We start from the raw sequence: 21,666 nt of genomic DNA on the forward strand, positions 1-21,666 counted from the left end.
AGGATCTGTACAAGTGAAATATTCAGCAAGCTTTAATGAGACTGACAATTACTCATCTGCTTAACTATATGTCTAATGAAGAGAGCCAAATATATCTCACATTATTTCATCACACACAGTTCCACAAGCTCAGCAGAGATGGTGATTATGCTTATGCTCGCTTGCTGTGTCATATTATAGTATATTCTCTCTCTCGCTGTCTCGCTCACATAAGTGGAGGCACTTCTGGATCATCCACAAAGTCCTTTGACACAGGCCTCTCCTCGACGCCACAATGCTGGTGAGGCTGTGAGAGCTGCAGGGGCTTGTGGGAAGACTCCTTTCCTTTGGGAACAATGTTGGCAAGACTCCCAGCCAGACCGGGATCCACCTCCAATAATTCACGCCCTGGTGCTGCCCTGCAGAAAGACAGATCTGTCTGAGATTGTCGTTTTGTTGTATCGTAAGAATTTATTAGTCTATAACTCTAGTCTAAATGTTCAGTCAGCACAATCCCTGCAAAATCAAATTCAATTTGAGGTTTCCCCACCAGCTCTTTGCTAAATCCCATCCAACACAAAGACACACCCAATATGGCAAATTTGAACCTGTTTACTTTATGAATAAATGTCCTAGTTTTTACTGTGCAAGGTCCATCACTGCAACTTATTCTAAAGTTTTAAATAAAATCATAATCTTTAATGTAAGAGACTTTATAATCTTAATCTATAAAATTACTTATCAGACATAACAGGCCACGCAGGGGGAAACATAATAATAATTAAGGGGTATATTGCAGTCAGCTGGTCTTTATCACAAAATACACCGATCTAATATTGTGTTGGTCCCCCTTTTGCTGCCAAAACAGCCCTGACCCGTCGAGGCATGGACTCCACTAGACCCCTGTAGGTGTGCTGTAGTATCTAGCACTAAGATGTTAGCAAGAAAGTTGCGAGGTGGGGCCTCCATGGATCGTACTTGTTTGTTCAGCACATCCCACAGATGCTCGATTGGATTGAGATCTGGGGAATTTGGAGGCCAAGTCAACACCTCAAACTCATTTTTGTGCTCCTCAAACCATTCCTGAACCATTTTTGCGTTGTGGCAGGGCGCATTATCCTGCTGAACAGATTCCCTGAGGCCACAGCCACCAGGAAATATGGTTTCCATGAAAGGGTGTACATGGTCTGCAACAATGCTTTGGTAGGTGGTACATGTCAAAGTAACATCCACATGGATGGCAGGACCCAAGGTTTCCCAGCAGAACATTGCTTAAAGCATCACACTGCCTCCGCCTGCTTGCCTTCTTTCCATAGTGCATCGTGATGCCATGTGTTCCCCAGGTAAGCGACGCGCACGCACCCGGCCATCCACGTGATGTAAAAGAAAACGTGATTCATCAGACCAGGCCACCTTCTTCCATTGCTCCGTAGTCCAGTTTTGATGCTCATGGGACCACTGTTGGCGCTTTTGGCGGGGGACAGGGGTCCGCATGGGCACCCTGATTGGTCTATACAGCCCCATACGCAACAAACTGTGATGCACTGTGTATTCTGACACCTTTCTATCAGAACCAGCATTAACTTCTTGAGCTTTTTTTGCAACAGTGGCTCGTCTGTTTGATCGGACCACACGGGCCAGCCTTCACTCCCAATGTGCATCAATGAGCCTTGGCCGCCCATGACCCTGTCGCCGGTTCACCCCTGTTCCTTCCTTGGACCACTTTTGATAGATACTGACCACTGCAGACCGGGAATAACCCCACAAGAGCTGCAGTTTTAGAGATGCTCTGACCCAGATGTCTAGCCATCTGACATTTTTGGCCCTTGTCAAACTCGCTCAAATCCTTACGCTTGCCCATTTTTCCTGCTTCTAACACATCAACTTTGAGGACAAAATGTTCACTTGCTGCCTAATATATCCCACCCACTAACAGGTGCCGTGATGAAGAGATAATCAGTGTTATTCACTTCACCCGTCAGTGGTGAATAATATTATGCCTGGTCTATAGCCACAATATAACCTCTTTCAGGTGGATACAAAGCTTATTTTGCAATGACTGGCTCAAATTATCCTTATTGTCATACAGATATGTAACCAAATAAATAAATAAAGATTAAAATATTGATTTGAGTTGCATTCTGGGATACCTGGCTGTCTCAAGTTCGCACAAGTTACCTCCTGATGCGTCCTTGATAAAAGGCGCAGGGCAAGAACACATCCGTGGATTTGAACTGTACTTGGGTAGATGTGAACTTTGAACAAGGACGCATATTGAGAAAGGGCTCATGTTTAGTCATTGCTTGAAAAGCAGTAAGCAGCGAGGTAAGCTGATAAATGCCCATTAATCCACTACTGCTGTCCACCATGACAACATCCTCATGTTGAACTGTAGGCCTCCCCAACAGAACAGTGTTGTGAGCGGTGCGACTTTCTGCCTCTTGTATAGAAACACAAATCCCAGTATGATGTCCCACCCATCAAGATAACAATTAAATCAGCCCTGAAAAGCTTGTGACTTCAGCACACGGCAATGCTTTATATGAAGAACTGTTTACTAGTACGACCCAGGGCGATTTCTGCTTAATTATATAACACCAATACAAAGTGTATTATTTATAGTACAGTATTAGAGTCACTCTTTTTATCTCTGCCTCTTTCTTGGTTTAAGAATGAATCACTGAAAATTTAATTAGTGCAGCAACTGAAACCTGATTGGGTAGATAGTGTGCAATTACATTGTGCTTTCAGAGCCAATCAGTGCCTCAGCGGGTACATTATCACACACACAGATGATTTACAGAAAGTGCAGTGATTTCCTCAGGGGCAGGTACACAAACGCAGGTGTGTGTGACCTGAGGGTCTCAGTAAATAATAACACGAGCGTACGTGTGTGTGTGTGTGTGTGTGTGTGTGTGTGTGTGTGTGTGTGTGTGTGTGTAAGAGAGCAAGAGCATTCGACCTCCCAGTGTGTCAGGAGGTCAGGAGTAATCAGGTTCAGATGATGTCATCCATCTGGATGAAGTCAGAGCGGAAGAGCATGTGTTTGCGAGCGGAATGACAGTAACTGGTTTATTTGCATCTTATTTGCATTTTTATTAGGTCTTTAATCTTATACCCCGGTGTTCACTTAAAGCGACTGAAGGACACATGATCGCACAATGGAACAAAACCTTAAAGTCAACAAACTAATTCCACAGCCACACGGGTTAATGCCAACATGCATTAAGACCCATTAGACGTGCATATACACACACACAAGGGATATTGTTCTGTGTGAAAGTGAACCCCACAAGACCTGCTGCTGTGAACTGCAGAGAGGAAACTAGAGGACAAAAGAGAGATCATTTATAAAACAGACGAACGTGTATGTGTGTATATATTGCAATTTAGTCTTTCAGCAAACTTATCTCCAAAGCCACATTCCTAATAAGAAGCTCAGTGTCCTCGGAGTGACCTGCAGTTGAGTGTTTTGCTCAAGGACACAACCTCGATTCTTGTCATCTTAAATGGATAGTTCAAGCAGAAATTCAAATACTGCCACCATCTCACTCACTCTCATGTCATACTTTTAGTGGAATACACAAGTTATTTAGCAGAATTATGTTTTAAGATTTTCGTATTTGATACGTGTACCAAGATTAACAACTAACCCCGACATAGACCAAGGTTACATTTATGTGGTCTGGAGTGGTATCAAGACCAAGATCACAATATTAAGACATGAATACACACACACATACACATTCACATAGACAGGCAGCTGAATTGCAACTGAATTACCTGGTCTCTTTCTTGGTATTTTGATTACTGGTAACACTGGTCGGCCTTACAATGGGTTTCTTTGGTTTTATCTCTCCATGTGCCTAGAAAATAGGTAAATATATCAGATATATTAAAGCACAGGCTAATTTTACACAGTCTAGATATGTATACAAAAGCTTATGTTTAAAAAAACAACTGGCAAATGAACTTATCATTTCATAAAGCTGTTAGCTAGCATCGCTATACAACAGTTTCAGGTTTCCATTCCAGTATCATTACACTTGAATTGGGTAGTTGACATCTATGAACCATATTTTTTTTTAGAATGTTACAGGGTTCCCACTCTTTTTCAGCCATCATTTCCCAGGACATTTTAAATTTTACTACGACGGGAATAAAAGACAAATCATGCCAAATACTGATCTTTAAAGGTGCCCTGCCACACAAAACAGTTTTTACTCTATTTTTTTTTGGTCCATATGTGTTTGTGTTATGTTGTGAAAGTAAAAATGAACTGCTACCTCCTCTGTCAGCTCTAGCCGCTGAAAAGAAATAAGCGGAGAAATCAGGCCATTTACAAAAGCTTGAAGTCTGCCGTGGTGTTGCCTGAGCTCATTACTATTCATGAGCTCGCCCAGTTGAGACCGCGCCCACAGAGTTCGTCTAGCTCGGTGACAGTTTTCGTATATAGCAAGGATGGCTGAACATCATATATAAATATGCCAATATACCTGAAGAAGCCATTTCCTAAACAAAGGTCCTAAACAAAAGGTCCTCTACTTATTGCGCTTGGTAAAGGATGCTGATAGCCAGGCTCTCATTGGCTAGCTATTAGTCAATCAGAGTCAAGCAGCTTAGCTTTTTGAATATTAATGAGAACTGGCGCAAATCGAGCAGAGTCTTCCTGCAGGCTTTCTATGCCACACTAGAATGGCTTGAAAAAAAGGTAATCAAGGCATTGTTTCCACAAACAAATGTTACAGAGTCCATGGTAGAACTTCAGACATTACCACAAAAGTAATGAAATACTTGTGGCAGGGCACTTTAAAAGGTGTACATTGCCATGACTTAAAGGGATAGTTCACCCAAAAATGAAAATGATCCCATGATTTACTCACCCTTCATCCTAGTTGAATACGACATCTTCTTTCAGACGAATAAAATCGGAGTTATATTAAAAAAGTCCTGGCTCTTCCAAGCTTTACAATGGCAGTGACTGTTGCTCTGTTTTTGAAGTCCATAAAAAATGCATCTGTCCGTCAAATAACGTGCTCCACAAGGCTCTGGGGGGTTAATAAAGGCCTTCTGAAGCGAATCGATGCGTTTGTGTAAGAAAAATATCCATATTTAAAACTTTATAAAATTACGTTACAGCCGATCGCCTTCCATGGAAAAGTGTTGAAAGTGCCTTCTTGCAATTCAAGATGCGTACGCGACGTCTGACGAGTGTACCTGGTAACGGAAGTCTTTTGAACGGCAGAGGCACTTTCAACACTTTTTCCATAAATTGAATACAGAAGCGATCGGCCGAAACGTTACTTTATAAAGTTTTAAATATGGATATTTTTCAAACACAAACGCATCGATTCGCTTCAGAAGGCCTTTATTAACCTCCGGGAGCCATGTGGAGCACGTTATTTGACGGACAGATGCATTTTTGATGGAATTCAAAAACAACAATTACTGCTATTATAAAGCTTGGATTAGCCAGGACTTTTGTAATATAACTCCAATTTTATTCGTCTGAAAGAAGAATGTCATACACACCTAGGATGACTTGAGGGTGAATAAATCATGGGCTAATTTTCATTTTTGTGTGAACTATCCCTTTAACTCTAAAATCTGATTTTAATATGAGCTCTTGATCATACATTATGACTAAGGAAGCTTGTTTCCGCCACAGAATAAAACAAAAAAGGTAGTTGCGACTTTTTATCCTCCTATTCTGAATTTTTTTTCCTCAGAATTGGACTTTATTTATTTTGTCTTTTTTCCCTCAGAATTGGACTTTATAACTCGCAATTGCGAGTTTCTATCTCACAATTCTGACTTTATATCACAACTATAACTCGCAATTGCGAGAATTTTTTTTAGAATTGTGAGATAAAAAGTTTCTGCAACCAACAATAATTGTTTTAGGCCAGTGATAAACTCTCTTTTTTTTTAAATAATTTTTAATAACAAATTTTTCCAGGACATTTCACATTTTCTCTAATTTCCCATGTGTTTCCCAGCACTGGAAAATGTATCATCAATTGTACAGGTTTTCAAGGTTTTCAAGGTTTTCCAGGACAAGTGGGAACCCTGATGTAAGTAACATTACACTACCATTTAAAAGTTTGGGGTCAGTAAGATTTTTCTCTTTTTTTAATGTTACAAAAGATTTCTATTTCAAATAAATGCTGTTCTTTTGAACTTTATATTCATCAAAGAATTCTGGGAAAATGTATCACGGTTTCCACAAGAATATTAAGCAGCACAACAGTTTTTTTTTTTCTTGAGCAGCGAATCAGTATATTAGAATGATTTCTGATGTCTCATGTGACACTGAAGACTGAAATAATGGCTGCTAGAAATTCAGCTGCATCACAGGAATACATTTTATTGAAAAATATATCAAAATTGAAAACAGGGATTTTAAATTTAAGTTCCCATTCAGTCGGTCACGTTCGACGTACGTCGGACGTACCGACGAATTGGGATCACTTCTGGGAGCCCCTATCAGCTTCGAGCTATCTAGAACCGGCCAATGAACAATTGGCGTGCGAGATTTGCATCTCGCGCTCCGCCCCGCGCCGCGGGTATAAACAGGAAGCGAGAGCGAATGCACGCTGTCATTCACTTCGGAGCCACACAGGCGTATGAAGGACTCACTCTCTTCATTCAAGACGAGTATTTTTCGCTGCTATCAGCAAGACTGTCTACAGACACCGGAAAGCCAGAGGAGGACGCGTGTTGGAGAAACGGCACCTTTCAGTGGGATCGCGCTGAACTCATCGAGCTGCCTCTGAGTGCAGAAAAACTGCTGTTATCACAGCAACCTGTTGGTCTGGGTAGAGCGTTTTCCTGCTGAGTACAGGCACGGGCTGCACTAACAATCCCGTGCGCTGTCGCGTTTCCCCCTGAGTGCTTCAGCACAGAGCGTTTTCCTCACAAAAGAGCTTCACGGGTGACGTGCCGTCTTTTTCAAGATGTCTTACCACTCGTGCGTTTCTGGATGCGGTTGTTTCCTGTCCTGACGGCCACGATCCATCTCGCATAAACATGTTGAGACTGTGTCGTGGGTGATCCATGTTCTCCCAGGGGAACGGGATCACGTCGACGCGCTGGTCATCTCACCTTCCGCGTGAGGGTTTGAGTGTTCAGCGCGCCGTGTGCCGTCTGGCTGCCGGGTGACAGCGCGGGTTGCCACGGCAACTCTGCGCGCGTCACTCGGCGCCTCCGATGCGCGGTCGAGACTATGATGCCTCAAACGGGGTTGAGTCCCTTCGCTTGTACCCCGATCTAGTCTCTTTTCTGGTGCACCAGAGGGGGGACTATTTTGGCTGATAAGCCTGGGTGGCCTGAGGATTACAGTGAGGCTTCCCCGCCGCGTACATCTCTGTGGGCCCCTCACTCCTCTATCGCATCGCAAGCATGTTGAGACTGTGTTCGTGGGTGGTCTATGCTCTCTCACGAGAGCATGGCCACGTCGGCGCGCTGTTCGTCTTGCCTTTTTCATAAGGGCTTGAGTGTTCAGCGCGCCGTGTGCCGTCTCACGGCCACGCCCACTGTCTCACGTGTCTGCTGGTAGCTTACAGATGGGATTGCTGGTCCTTGAAAGGGGACCTAGCATTTCATTTGGGGCTCTAGCAGAGGACAGATGTCAATCGCTGCATCGGAGAGAGGGCTGTTATGTGTTGAAAATGAAGATGATGCTGAGATTCCCACCGTAATAGTGGGCGCTCGTGCTGAATCAGATTCATACTTGACAGCCATGCTTTCCCGGATGGCTGAGGCATAGTGCAACGCGTAAATCGCCTTGCCTGCCCCTTGCCTTTTTTCGGATGTGCATTGGAAGGCTTTGGCATTGTGGAACTATTGGTGCCAAAATATGGAACACCAATAGGGCCATAATCTGTATAAAGTTTTCCTCTCTCTCACTACCCTCATCGGTGGGGTGGCAGTGCCACTGGCAGGCCACCTCCGCCCTGCTTAGTGCACAAGGGTAGTTCTGAGCTGAGGTTGAGCTGCGCACAACGCTGGCCCTTGGCTAGACGATGTCCACCCTGGTCCAGAAGCACAATTGACCCGGATTTGGTCTGGAACTGTTCTTCCCCGGAGGAGGGCCGGGTGGAAAACCATTAGTAATTCTGTTCCGCCACTGATGTTAAAAACAGCCAGTGGTACCAAAAAAAAAAAAAAAAAAAAGAGCAGTTCCAATACCTCTGGGTCTCAGGAGTTCAGGAATGGCAGCGTGTGACGCTACAGAGCCTCGCCGCTTTCATTCCCCTCCCCACAAGAGGGCGAGAATGGCAGTGTGTGTGACGCTACAAAGCCTCCCCACTCTCATTCCCCTCTTCTCAGCGGTGCGTGGACAACAGTGCGTGACGCTATGCCTCGCCACTCTTGTTCCCCGCTGAGGAAGGAGGTGAGGCAGACCGTGTGCAACGCCACAAAGCCTTGCCACGCTCAGCCCCTCCTTCATTTGGGAGCGCGCTTGGCGGTGGTCGACGCTCCCATGCCTCGCCACCCTCAGACGCCTCTCCCTTCGCCAGCAGGGGGCGCCGGCTGTGGGAACGCACTCAAGCGGCCTCCCCACACTCGCACGCCCCCTCCGCGGACGCAGGTAAGTGTTGCACAGCACACTCAGATCCCACTTCGGGCCGCTCCATGCCGTCCGAGTCGGATCCCTGCATTCCGCGTCGCTGCCCCGCTGCGGGTACGTCTGTGGTTAATCCCCTTGCTCGGTGTCTGGAAGCCTGGCTAGAGCTTCCCAGCCCGTCTCGGGGCCGTACCATCAGACTCGGCTATGCGATTCAGTTCGCCAGGCGTCCCCCTAAGTTTGGGGGCGTTCACTTTCCAGTAGCGAAGGAGAACGCCCCCGTGCTCCGGGCGGAGATCGCAGTCCTACTGGCGAAGGACGCGATGGAGCCGGTCCCTCCAGCCGATATGAGGTCCGGGTTCTACAGCCCGTACTTCATTGTACCCAAGAAAGGCGGCGGGTTATGGCCGGTCTTGGACCTGCGGTTCTTGAACCGGTCCCTTCACAGGCTGCCGTTCAGAATGCTAACGCAGAAGCACATCTTCAGGTGCGTCCGTCCCCAAGATTGGTTTGCAGCGATCGACCTGAAGGACGCGTACTTTCATTCTCGTTTCCCCTCGACCGGCCCTTTCTGCGCTTTGCGTTCGAGGGACGGGTATGTCAGTACCGCGTCTTACCCTTCGGCCTGTCCCTCTCGCCCCGCGTCTTTACGAAGGTTGCGGAGGCGGCCATTGCTCCCATGAGAGAGCATGGTGTTCGCATCCTCAACTACCTCGACGACTGGCTGATTCTTGCCCAGTCGCGAGAGCAGTTGTGCGAACACAGGGACAAGGTGCTCAGTCACCTCAGCCAGTTGGGACTTCGGGTCAACTGGGAGAAGAGCAAACTCTGCCCCACGCAGAGGATCTCTTTTCTCGGTATGGAGATAGACTCGGTCGCCATGACTGCGCGCCTCACCGAGGAGCGCGTCCAGTCGGTGTTGAACTGCCTGAATTCGTTCAAAGGCAGGACAGCGGTTCCACTGAAACATTTTCAGAGGCTCCTGGGGCATATGGCATCCGCAGCTGCAGTAACGCCGCTCGGATTGCTTCATATGAGACCGCTTCAACGCTGGCTACTCGATCGAGTCCCGAGATGGGCGTGGCACAGCGGTTCCCTCCGCGTCCAAGTGACTCCGAGGTGCCGCCAAACCTTCGGCCCGTGGTCGGACCCCTTGTTTCTCCAGGCGGGAATCCCCCTAGAACAAGTGTCCAGGCACTCCGTTGTCTCCACGGATGCCTCATCCACGGGTTGGGGTGCCACGTACAACGGGCTTGCAGCTTCGGGCCTGTGGACGGGGCCTCAGCTGCAATGGCATATCAATTGCCTCGAGTTGTTAGCAGTTCGTCTTGCACTCAGCCGCTTCAAAGTGCCGCTCAGAGGCAAGCGCGTTCTGGTCCGGACGGACAACACTGCGGCCGTAGCGTACATCAACAAACAGGGTGGTCTACGCTCCCGTCGCATGTCGCAACTCGCCCGCCATCTCCTCTTATGGAGTCAGAAGCATCTGAGGTCGCTTCGTGCTATTCACATTCCGGGCCTGCTCAATCGTGCGGCCGACGAGCTGTCACGTCAGCAGGTACTTCCGCGAGAATGGCGACTCCATCCCCAGGCGGTCCAGCTAATCTGGAGTCGTTTCGGGGCCGCACAGGTAGACCTGTTTGCCTCCCCAGAGACGACCCACTGTCAGTGGTTTTATTCCTTGACCGAGGGGACCCTCTGGTCGGATGCCCTGGCCCACAGCTGGCCCCGGGAAGAACGCAAGTATGCGTTTCCCCCAGTGAGCCTTCTTGCGCAGACACTGTGCAAAGTCAGGGAGGACGAGGAGCAGGTCCTGTTGGTCGCTCCGTATTGGCCCAACCGGTCTTGGTTCCTGGAACTAGTGCTCCTTGCGACAGCACCTCCCTGGCCCATTCCTCTGAGGCAGGACCTCCTGACTCAGAGACGGGGCACCCTGGCACCCGCGTCCAGACCTCTGGAAACTCCATGTCTGGTCCCTGGACGGGACGCGGAGGTTCTAGGTGACCTACCGCAAGCGGTAGTTGACACCATCACTTCCGCTAGAGCCCGCTCTACGAGGCGCCTCTATGCGTTGAAGTGGAACCTGTTCGTCGATTGGTGCTCTTCTCGCCGAGAAGACCCCCGAAGATGTTCGATCGCATCTGTGCTTACCTTTCTACAGGATGGGTTGGAGCGAAGGCTGTCTCCCTCCACCCTCAAGGTCTATGTCGCCGCTATCGCCGCTAATCATGAGCTCGTAGATGGGAAATCTCTAGGTAAGCACGATCTGATCGTCAGGTTCCTTAGGGGAGCGAGGAGATTAAATCCGCCTCGTCCTCCCTCTATACCCTCTTGGGACTTAGCTCTGGTGCTTACTGCACTACAGAGAGAACCCTTTTGAGCCTCTGCAGTCAGCTGAGTTAAAAATCCTGTCGTTAAAGACTATACTCCTGATTGCGTTGGCCTCCATCAAGAGGGTAGGGGACCTGCAGGCATTTTCGGTCGACGAATCGTGCCTGGAATTCGGGCCCGGTAACTCTCATGTGATCATGAGACCCCGGCCTGGATACGTGCCCAAGGTTCCCGCTACTCCCTTCCGGGACCAAGTGGTGAGCCTGCAAGCGCTGCCTTCGGAGGAGGCAGACCCAGCCCTAGCTTTTCTCTGTCCCGTCCGTGCTCTCCGGACTTACGTGGACAGAACGCAAAGCTTCAGGACCTCAGAGCAGCTCTTCGTCTGTTACGGAGGACAGCAGAAGGGAAAGGCTGTCTCCAAGCAGAGGATGGCCCACTGGATAGTGGATGCCATCGTCTTGGCTTATCAGTCCCAAGACGTGCCCTGCCCGCTCGGGTTAAGAGCCCACTCCACTAGGGGTGTTGCCTCTTCCTGGGCGCTGGCTCGTGGCGCCTCGCTGACAGATATTGTAGAGCTGCGGGCTGGGCGACACCTAACACGTTCGCTAGATTCTATAGCCTCCGTGTAGAGCCGGTTTCTTCCTGTGTGCTCACTTCCCATAGTCAGTAACACCGAAGTGCCCGTTCTAGTGTCGGCTTGCTGCGCCATTCCCTCCCCTATGGTAGACGGATGCGTGCGCTTATTCTGCTCCAGTCGAGTTCCCCGGATCGGCGAACCCTGTTGAGTCCTCCGCAACCCGCGGCAGTCAGACGTGGCGGAGCGTTCGACGCCAGGTCTAACACTCGTATGCATTAGTGGAACTTGTGTTAGGCTGGGTTCCGTATGTAGTGACCCCCACGGCGGTCCCATATGTGTATTCTTCCACGGTACGGCTCCCTACGGCGAGCCCGTGTCTTTCCCTCGGCAGAGTTCCTCTGCCGTCCCAGGTACGTGTTGTTCCCCCTCCACGAATTGGCCGGGGCCACCCCTGGGACTTCCGTATGTTGTGCTGCCCACGGCCAGCCCATACGTGTATTCTCCACATGTTAACTCCCTCTGGGCATGATGTGGCTTCCGCAGCTGCCTTCACAGGCACGCTTTCCCAGCGTTATCCAATACAGTCAGCTGAGTGGGTCTTGCGGAACAGCAGCTTTGACTCTCCCTGCGTGAACCTACCCGCCCGCATCAGATCGGGGTCTGTGGGGCTCATCGCTGGGCGCTGGAAGTGGTAGTAACTATGGCGTTTTCCATAGGGGATCCCAATTCGTCGGTACGTCCGACGTACGTCGAACGTGACCGACTGAATGGGAACGTCTCGGTTACGTATGGTAACCCTCGTTCCCTGAAGGAGGGAACGGAGACGTACGTCCCGTCGCCACAGTTGCTGTACCATCACTGCAGGTCGAGCCACTACGTGTGGCTCCTCAGTGAAAAACAGCGTGCATTCGCTCTCGCTTCCTGTTTATACCCGCGGCGCGGGGCGGAGCGCGAGATGCAAATCTCGCACGCCAATTGTTCATTGGCCGGTTCTAGATAGCTCGAAGCTGATAGGGGCTCCCAGAAGTGATCCCAATTCGTCGGTACGTCCGACGTACGTCTCCGTTCCCTCCTTCAGGGAACGAGGGTTACCATACGTAACCGAGACGTTTTTTACTGTAAGTAAATGCCTGGGCGTCAGAGGCAAAAAAACAATTGTGGGTGGGTCCTCTCCGAGAAAATGTTTACTGGAGTAGATGCCATTTATACCAAATTTACCACCTTGTTTACTTAACGTCTGGTTGGGCCAGAAAAAATTACGGAATACACTGAATCATATACAGTGGCAATAGTGTAGGGGTAAGACGCATGGCAGAAAGTTTTGACGCAATTCGACACAAGGTTCGAATCCGCCTTTTTCCGAACTCGCTCTACTCCCTTTTAGCATCACATATCAGATCGGAAAAGCATTTATTTTCAATAAAAATTAAGAAAATATTAGAAAAGTGGAAATAAAGCGTCTAACATGTGTTTAATATATGTGTTTATCGGTTCGGGATAGGTAAACAGACATGCGCTGAATTAGAAACGATAAAAGTGAGTGGGTCCAATATCATTGGTCGTAAAAAGTGAGTGGGTCTTGTGGCTGGGTGGGGGTCCCACCCACATACAATGGTTCCGACGCCCATGAGTAAATGCAGCCGTAGTGAGCTATTGTAAATATATATATAAGAAAAAGTTTTTATTTTAAATGCTGTGAATAGTCACCATATTTTGCATCTTGCATAATTTTTTTATTTATATTTTTGCATTCAATAATTAATTTTAAATGGTCTGGCAGCATGACAAATTAATTTTTAAATATACAATTTTAAATTGAAAGCACGTCACACCACAGTATTTCATATCAGTTAACTCCATTATGGCACAGTTATGGGATTATTTCTAAAGGGATGATTTTAACAGATATTATATTTGATAAGGTTTCTCTTGCTGAAGTTCATGCTGCACATACTGGCAATCGGTGATTTAATTTGTCGAATACAAGCTTAGTGATATTTTTAGTTTGGAAAAGATCATCAGATTTCATTGAACCTTTTTACACATCATGGTCACTGTGAGAATAAACCCCCCATATATGAAAACTGGAATGGAAATCAGGTGTTTGAGAAGGGTTTCGGGTGTAGTGAGCTGTACCAGAGGCAGGATGAGGAGCAGGTGGCCGGTGGTTTGGGATCTCTGAGCTGTGCTGTTGTCAGGTTTCACTTCTGCAGGCAAAACCAGCTGGAACACCTGCACACACACATACACTTTTATTAATGTGGGGTTTCAAGCACTTGCCACTGTTAAAGTGAACTACAGTATCACTTGTCATAAACTCATATCCATCAATACTGGGTCACACACACACATACATGGGGTGTGGTGAGACGAGAGCCGTTACTTGTGCCGGTCTGCGGCAGATTTGTGAGGAAACGAGGCAGAATAAAGAGTGTAGATTTACTGCTGGGTAATCAGCTTTAAAGGTCAAACTCATCAGATGCGAGAGAGGGAGATGGAAAGAGAGAGAAAAAGAGATGGATAGTCTACCTTTCCTTTGACGGTCACTCTCACATATGTTGGCTGAACATCCACATCCAGCAGGGAGGTGTCCATATGCCTACAGCACAGAAGAAACCAATGTCAGTGTGTATGCTGTTCGGAGAAAAGTTACTAAATGACGGCCAAATACACACAAAGTTCACTCAGAGAGAAGTAATACTGCTAAACCATGACTGGAGTGTATCCGTACCTGTAAACATGTAAATCCAGAAGCATGCAGTTGTTCTCATCCTCAGTAAGACTGAAGTCCAACCTTGTAGACAGAGATCAGATTAAATAATTATATCCAAACTAAAACTCGGTACTGTAGTGCACTGTAAAATTGAATTAGTTAGACCTTCTTTAAAAAAGCATGTAAACCGATTGCCTTAAAAAACAAGTAAAGTGAAATAGGAATAGTATGCTCTGCTTACAAATGCTTAGAGTTCTAGTAACTAAAAAATAACTGTAGAAAGTACTTAATCTTTTACTTTAGATTTACTCTTGACTTAGTATGGCTACCATTGTTACCATTGTTGTGTTTTGTCTGTGTGAGACTTAAGCATGGTCAACTGCAAGATATTGTTACAAATAGAGAGGGATTATATCAACTCAATTAAATGTTTCACAGGTGTTTATGACGTAAGTGTTAGCAATAAAATTGTAAACGATCATTATACGACACAAAGGGAAATATAGGTTAATTTTAAAAGGTGACCTAATTTCTGACTAAATCATTAGGTACAGTTAATTATTCAGTCAGAAGCTAGAACTTTTAAAAGCAACCTATGTATTGCTTCTCTTTCTTTGAAACCAAATAACTGTTATTTCTTGTTGCATCGCTTCATCAATAGGAAGAGAGAATAATAATAATATGAATGTTCCAAAGCCCAACCAAATGGAACACTGATCACCATAATGGTGAGTTTTTGTCTGTGTTTTTTTGTTGTTGTTACTTGACAAAATGGCACTCAAACCAATCAATTAATCTTAACTTGGGGTTTCTGAGAAAACAAGGAATAGTATGTGAATAGTACGTTAACTAAAAAGTGTTGGTTAGATTTTACAGCGTGTACAAGTATGTATTTGACCTCATTCGTATCTGTGCTTGGAGTGGAGCACTGATGATATAGATTTATGATACATATCTTTCCTGTGTCCTAGTTCAGCCATCTTACATGTTGATTTCCTGTTTCACACTATAAATAGTAAACAGCATGCCCTAGTCTCATAGCCAGACTTTTGACTGCTGACATAATTTCTGGACCACTTTGCACCATATTATACACTAAATATGCACAAAAAAAAACACATTTTGAATATTTTTTTTTGTATTCCCTTATTGAATTATAACCTCATGCACACCTGTGTTTTTGGACATTTACATTTTGTATTTTCTCCATGGGTTTTGTTTTAAATGTCGATTTTTGGCTTATTTGTTTTTTAACCTGTTAACTGTCATCCCTTTTTTTAGGTACACGAGTGAATGGTTTCGCTAAGTCGGCCACTTTTAGTAAGTAAGCCATTTTAAAATACTGTAATACATTTCTGTCACAATATCACTTCTATCAAAAACAGTGGACAAATATGCAACCTTGACTCTCAGACCTTTCCAACGACGTGTTTTGTCAAGATTAGAAAATTATTTGATTATTAAAGTTTTGCAGTAAATTAGAAGCATGAAACTGCCTTCTAGAGGGAGGAGCCCCCAAAGCGTTTTAAAAGTTTTTTAAGCACCATTTCCATGGTAACGCAATGTCCAAATTCAAAAAGATGAATAATGGATTTTTAAATTTTTAATGTTTCAATAAACTTATATGAATCTTGACCCCTTTCAGCTCAGAAATTTAATGCTACACCATTTCTGACAGTCAGAGTAGACAGGTTTTGTCTGTCCACTAGGACACAAAGTCATGTTTATGAAGTATCAGATTGTGCCTTAAACATTTGCGACCTTTGTGATGTACAAAGGAATAACTTTTGGTAGTGTGAAAAACGTATCAGCAAGTAAATGATATTTTCAAACACACACATTCAAAATCTGGTTGTTTGATTTACATGTCAGTCAGAATAATCTACATTGTAGACTGACACTGTGTGTGTGTGTGTGTGTGTGTGTGTGTGTGTGTGCAGGTATTTACGGTTTATGACGACACCAATGTGTATAATGGCATGGGTAAAGGTAAACATGGTTTATGTGGACACTTCCTGTGGTGGCTTAAACATACTAAACAGTGTTTTTTGAAATTCAAAAGTTTTCTGTGATGGGTAGGTTTAGGGGTAGGTTTAGTGTAGAGGGATAGATAAAAACCATGTCTATGGAGACTCCCCGTAAACCTCATATTCAAGAATGCGTGTGTTGTACTTGGGCTCATTGACGTTCAGCACTTGTCCGTTTGCAGTGATCAGAGTCCTGGGGGTTTTCATTTTAGGCTTTTCCCTGTAGAAAGAATTGACTGCTGTAAGTGAAGGCGTTTCCAGCAAAAACATTCAAAAGATTGATGTTTTTCTCTCTTTGTATTTTATAAAAATGTAAAGATGGCAAAACGGCATCACAATGATAATTAGATATAGATACCATTACAGGGATTTAAATCCCTTCTTAGTTAGCAAAGTACCTCTCTTTCTCTTTGGCCCTCCTCTTGTCCTCCAGATGGCGATGGGTCTCTAGTCTGGATTCTGGTGTGAATGCGCACGGCTTTTCCCAGAATTCCTTATCTTTATCCTCTGCGTCTGTGTGAGCCTTGGAGCTTGATTCTGGATTTTGATGGGTCCCATTTTGGTTCTCAGAGAGCGATCTGTGAGAAATCATTGAAGTTAAGTCTCATTAAAGGAAAAAACTAACAGGACAGGCACAATGCAGAAAATTCTCACTGTTTTACCCAAAACTCTATAATACGTTCACATTCACAGAAAATTCCTCAATGTCAGGTGCTTGAATCTTAAAGAAGCTTTACTAAGGGGATTTTTGGGGTGAATTAGTATAAAACAAAGTGTGTACCTTCCACTCTGTGAATTATGCCCTGGTTTTAATGTGGTTCATTTGCTTAAAGGCACAATATGTAAGCTTTTTGGATTAAAATATCCAAATGTTGTATATTTTGTTGACTTGTGTACTTACATTATCCCAAATGTTTCCAAGAATGTTTAAATGCAGAGAAATAAGCCATTTTAACTAGTTAGTCTTATTGTTTAAATCCTGTTTTCTTGATTTACAGCGAGTACCATGTTTTACCATGTCTGGTATCGATCTAGCTTATTGCAATGTGCAAGTGTCTCGTAGTAGCCGCTGAGTGAACGCACAGTGGCATTCTAACATAACTTACAACCCTCAAATAATGTATCTAATATGGTAAAACAGCTCTGCGTCCGCATGGTTGTCTGCGACATAGTAAAAGCACCGCAAAATCCAGGCGTCATCAAGCTACGCATTTGTTTGGAACAAGCGACCTCTAGTGGTGAAAAATTACATATTGTGGCTTTAAATACATTTTTAAAAGGTCCTTTTGAAGTTCATCTCATGCAACCCAACTTGTCTTTTGGCCCTCTCAATTCAGTTTTCCAAACTTCAGCTGTGTTAAAGACACTCACTGGTTTATTTGCGAATGCTCCTGCGTTTCCGTGTCTGAGGTCTCTTTCAAATCACTCCTCTTCTGCTTCTCTCTCTTCTCTAAATATTCCGCCTCCTGCTCTGAAACACGCCGTCTGACTGCATCCAGTTCCTGCAGGGCCTGGATGCGCTCAGCTCGACCGATTTCCGTTCCGTCCAACCACTGCAAAGCACAAAAGACAATCATTCATTCATTGGACAAGGTTAAAAATGTCTCTCTCTAATGTCTCTCTGTCTCTCTGAGTATTTCTGTCTCAGTGACGTACCCGTAGTTGAGGCAGAACTGCCACCACATACTGTCTGTATCCGTGAAAATCAGCACAGGGGTTTCCCACCAGGTAGAGCTCTCTGAGGTGAAAGTTCTGCTTCAGAGACTCCACACTGCTCAGCTTACCCACGAAATTCACCGTCAGGTCTAGTTTCTGTAAGCTCTCGCAGCCTACAAACAAATACACACAGCTATATTATTATGCGCATATAGAGTACCGAACTGGAGTGAAACAAAAACTATGTATCTGGTTAGAGATGTAATACAGTATCTTTGCAACAAAACAACACACTTTCAAACAAAACTCATTCAAAAAGAGGTTACATTTTAAATAAAAAATCCTTTTAGATATGATGCTAAAATTAAGTAACATTTTCTAGTTGTCAGAAATGACACGTTTATAGTTAGTATAATGAACTACACTTGTGGTTACTCTACTAGGACACTTGCATGAATTTGAGGGAAGCTGAACATCCAATAAAAACCATTTTGGGACAAGTTGGTTAAAAGTAATTTTACAAATGGCTCAGAAAAATGAAATTAGTTCTGAGTAGAATTATTACATTAACACTAAACAAAAAAGAAAAAAACTTTCAAACTACCATTTTAGATTGTAAGATTTTTTTTATGTTTTTTAAAAAGTCTCTTCTGCTCACCAATGCTGCATTTATTTGATCCAAAATACAGCAAAAACAGTAATATTGTGAAATATGTTTTATAATTTAAAATAAATGTTCTATTTGAATTTATATTTTAAAATGTAATTTATTCCTGTGATGGCAAAGCTGAATTTTCAGCATCATTACTCCAGTCTGCAGTGTCACATGATCCTTCAGAAATCATACTAATATGCTGATTTGCTGCTCAAGAAAGATTTCTTATTATTATACATTTTGAAAACAGTTGTGTACACTTTTTTTCATGATTCTTTGATGATTAGAAAGTTCAAAAGAACAGTACTTATCTGAAATAGAAAGCTTTTGTAACATTATAAATGTATTTTTCTGTCATTTTTGATCAATTTAATGTATCCTTGCTAAATAGTATTGAAAGTATTAATTAAAAAAAAAAAATTCTTCTCTGACCAAAAAAAAAAAAAAAAACCTCTTGAATGGTAGTGCATAATGTTGTAAAAGCTCTCTATTTCAGATGAATACTGTTCTTTTGAACTTTCTATTCATCAGAGAATCCTAAAAAAACTTTACACAACTGTTTTTAACATTGATAATAATAATAATAAATGTTTCTTGAGCAGCAAGTCAGCATATTAGAATGATTTCTAAAGGGACATGTGACACTGAAGACTGGAGTAATAACGCTGAAAATTCAGCTTTTCCATCACAGGAATATATTTCATTTTAAAACATATTAAAATAGAAAATAGTTTTTTAAAAGTGTAAAAAATATTTCTCAATATTACTGTTTTATTAGTATTTTGGATCAAATAAACGCAGCCTTGGCGAGCAGAAGAGTGAGACTTCTTTTAAAAACATTAAAACATCTTACCGATATAAAACTTTTGAACAGTCGTGTATATAAACTGCTGGTAATAGTTTAATAATGAAAACAAAATTTATGAAACATTCTGTCACCTTCTAAATTCTCAATGGCTTCGATGTTGTTCAGTGCCAGATTTAAATATTCCAGCTTCTTTAGTCTGCCCACATTTTCTGCAGAAACAAAGTTACAAGAGTATGTATGAATAGCCAACTAATATTTAGTTGTTGTGTTCCCACTGATACGTACAGGGATGCAATGTTACCTATTTTAGGGATGAGGTTGTTTTGTAAGTAGAGGATTTTGAGGTCTCTGCACCATTTGTGAATATGCTCGATCCTCTCGATATCCTGCTGATGGAGGGAAACCTCCTCCAGGGAGAAGATCTCACCATTATTGTGTTCTGCTCTGCGCCGGATCAGATCCTCACTGACTGATCAGAAGAGAGAGAGGGATTAGTTCACCAGCTAAACCGCAAACACACAAAAAAATCCCATTAGTCCCAAAATCCCTTTATTTAAGAGGAAATCTTATTTTTTTATTTAAAGATGTAAATAATATATAATAACTGATAAAGTATGGGATTTAATACCATATATAGGCCTATATAGTATTTACATTAAGAATAAAGCACTTACTGCGGACCATGACTTGCTCGCTGTAGTGTTAAGACGTTGCTATAGAAACGGACACGCTGCTGGAGGTCGTGCTTGTGTTTTCGGGCGTTACTTTCGTTGAAATATTCCAGCGGAGAAAAAACACTAGAACCGGACAAATATTCAATATTAATTTCGACAAGAACAACTCTAATACGACGTTACCCTGGCACATGCTTTAAAAAAAATGGTTAAGGAGCTTTTTTATCAAAGAAGCAAAGGCAAATTTGCGCTCTTGTTCCTCTGTTGATTTTCGAGTAGCAATTCTGTCACCTAGCGGACACCGGCAGTGTTAACTAACTTAGTCGATGAGACAGACGATGGGTGTAGATGTTGAGTGCAGGATAAACTGTTTAAACTTTGCCCGGCCGACAGGTTTGAAATCTGCTATTGTTACAAGACATTAACGTAACGTTAACTGATGTAACTTGCGTAAATATGGAGCTTCCAAACTGTTTGCTACATAGTCATGCATTACTAGCCATTACCATCTGCTATTGTATCAAGTGGCTCTACACGTTAAAAAATGTTACGTGCAGGACAAGTGAATGATCCAGATGTCATGAAGAAGCCTATGGTCAAGAACGAGACTTGAGAGAATTGCTCTGGCAGTGATATTTATTAGGGGTGTGCATTGGGACTGCCCTCACAATTCGATTCGATTACGATTCACCAGGTAACGATTTGATTCAATTCGATTCTACGATGCATTGCGATGCATCAAAATTCTACTGCACACAACAAGGCAAATTTTTAATCAGTCATGAGGCAATACAAGCAGTCAGATATTGAACAACAGATTTTATTGGCTGCTATTTGTGTATTATCACTCTCCTGTATCTTTGACATAAATGTCATTAAATAAAATTTAATTGAATGGTACAGGGTATTGGATATGGCATTTTCAAGCCTGAAAAAGAAAACATAAATCACTGCTTTCAGTGCTTTGAATGATAAATGTTTCTCTTCTCTGCTTTAGAACCATTTGAAATTAAATAAAGCAATAATAACAGCCAACTTTTTCCAGCAGTGTACATAAGTGTTTTAATTAATCAGTAATCTCCCTCCGCCTCAGCCATCTTGATTGTTGTTGTTGTTATGACCCCGGAAGTAATTGAAACTTCACAACTTTATTGTCCAACTCAAGGCCAGAAAATAAACGATGACTTAATCGATTATGGCACTTAGCCGCATCGATGCTGAATCGTGCATGCCCCGCATTGCGATGCATTGCCGAATCGATTATTGTTGACACCACTAATATTTATTGAGTAGACTGTACCCAGACAGTGCTTCCTGTGGTAAAACAGAATACTTCAAACACACCTTACAATGTGGAAATATACAACTACAAATCCTATTTAATCTGATCAAGTAAACATGATTTGCTGTAGATATCAAGGCTGTACATGTACTAATTGTTGTAGCATTCCCTTGTTGTGTTTTTATCGTGTGTTGTTGATATTGGTCAACAAAGTAGCGCTACCCAGTGAACACGTGAGATCATGCGATGATCACAGTGACATCACACCATACTGTGATACTCACTGAAAGTTTAACACAATGATATCACAGTGGTCTCACATGGTGAGCTCACATTGTGACTACAGTATGAGCACACAGTGAGTGCGCTGGGATGTTACACTTTTAGCTCGCAGT

General features: G+C 43.7%; 1 protein-coding gene across 1 annotated transcript; it reads right to left on the reverse strand.

The window, feature by feature from the left end:
• Window positions 1-205: 205 nt before the first annotated feature.
• On the reverse strand, window positions 206-19,999 carry dnaaf11 (dynein axonemal assembly factor 11; the record flags this gene model as incomplete). Its single annotated transcript, XM_079819417.1, has 12 exons — window positions 206-398; window positions 3,763-3,845; window positions 13,593-13,688; window positions 13,986-14,055; window positions 14,188-14,250; window positions 16,342-16,416; window positions 16,595-16,774; window positions 17,568-17,749; window positions 17,853-18,025; window positions 19,447-19,524; window positions 19,617-19,784; window positions 19,990-19,999. 12 exons carry the CDS (start codon window positions 19,997-19,999, stop codon window positions 206-208), a joined length of 1,371 nt encoding a protein of 456 aa, XP_079675543.1.
• Between the last annotated feature and the right edge of the window lie 1,667 nt (window positions 20,000-21,666).

The sequence above is a fragment of the Gobio gobio genome (genome assembly GCF_949357685.1).
Source record: "Gobio gobio genome assembly, chromosome: 6".
In the NCBI taxonomy this organism is placed as follows: Eukaryota; Metazoa; Chordata; class Actinopteri; order Cypriniformes; family Gobionidae; genus Gobio; species Gobio gobio.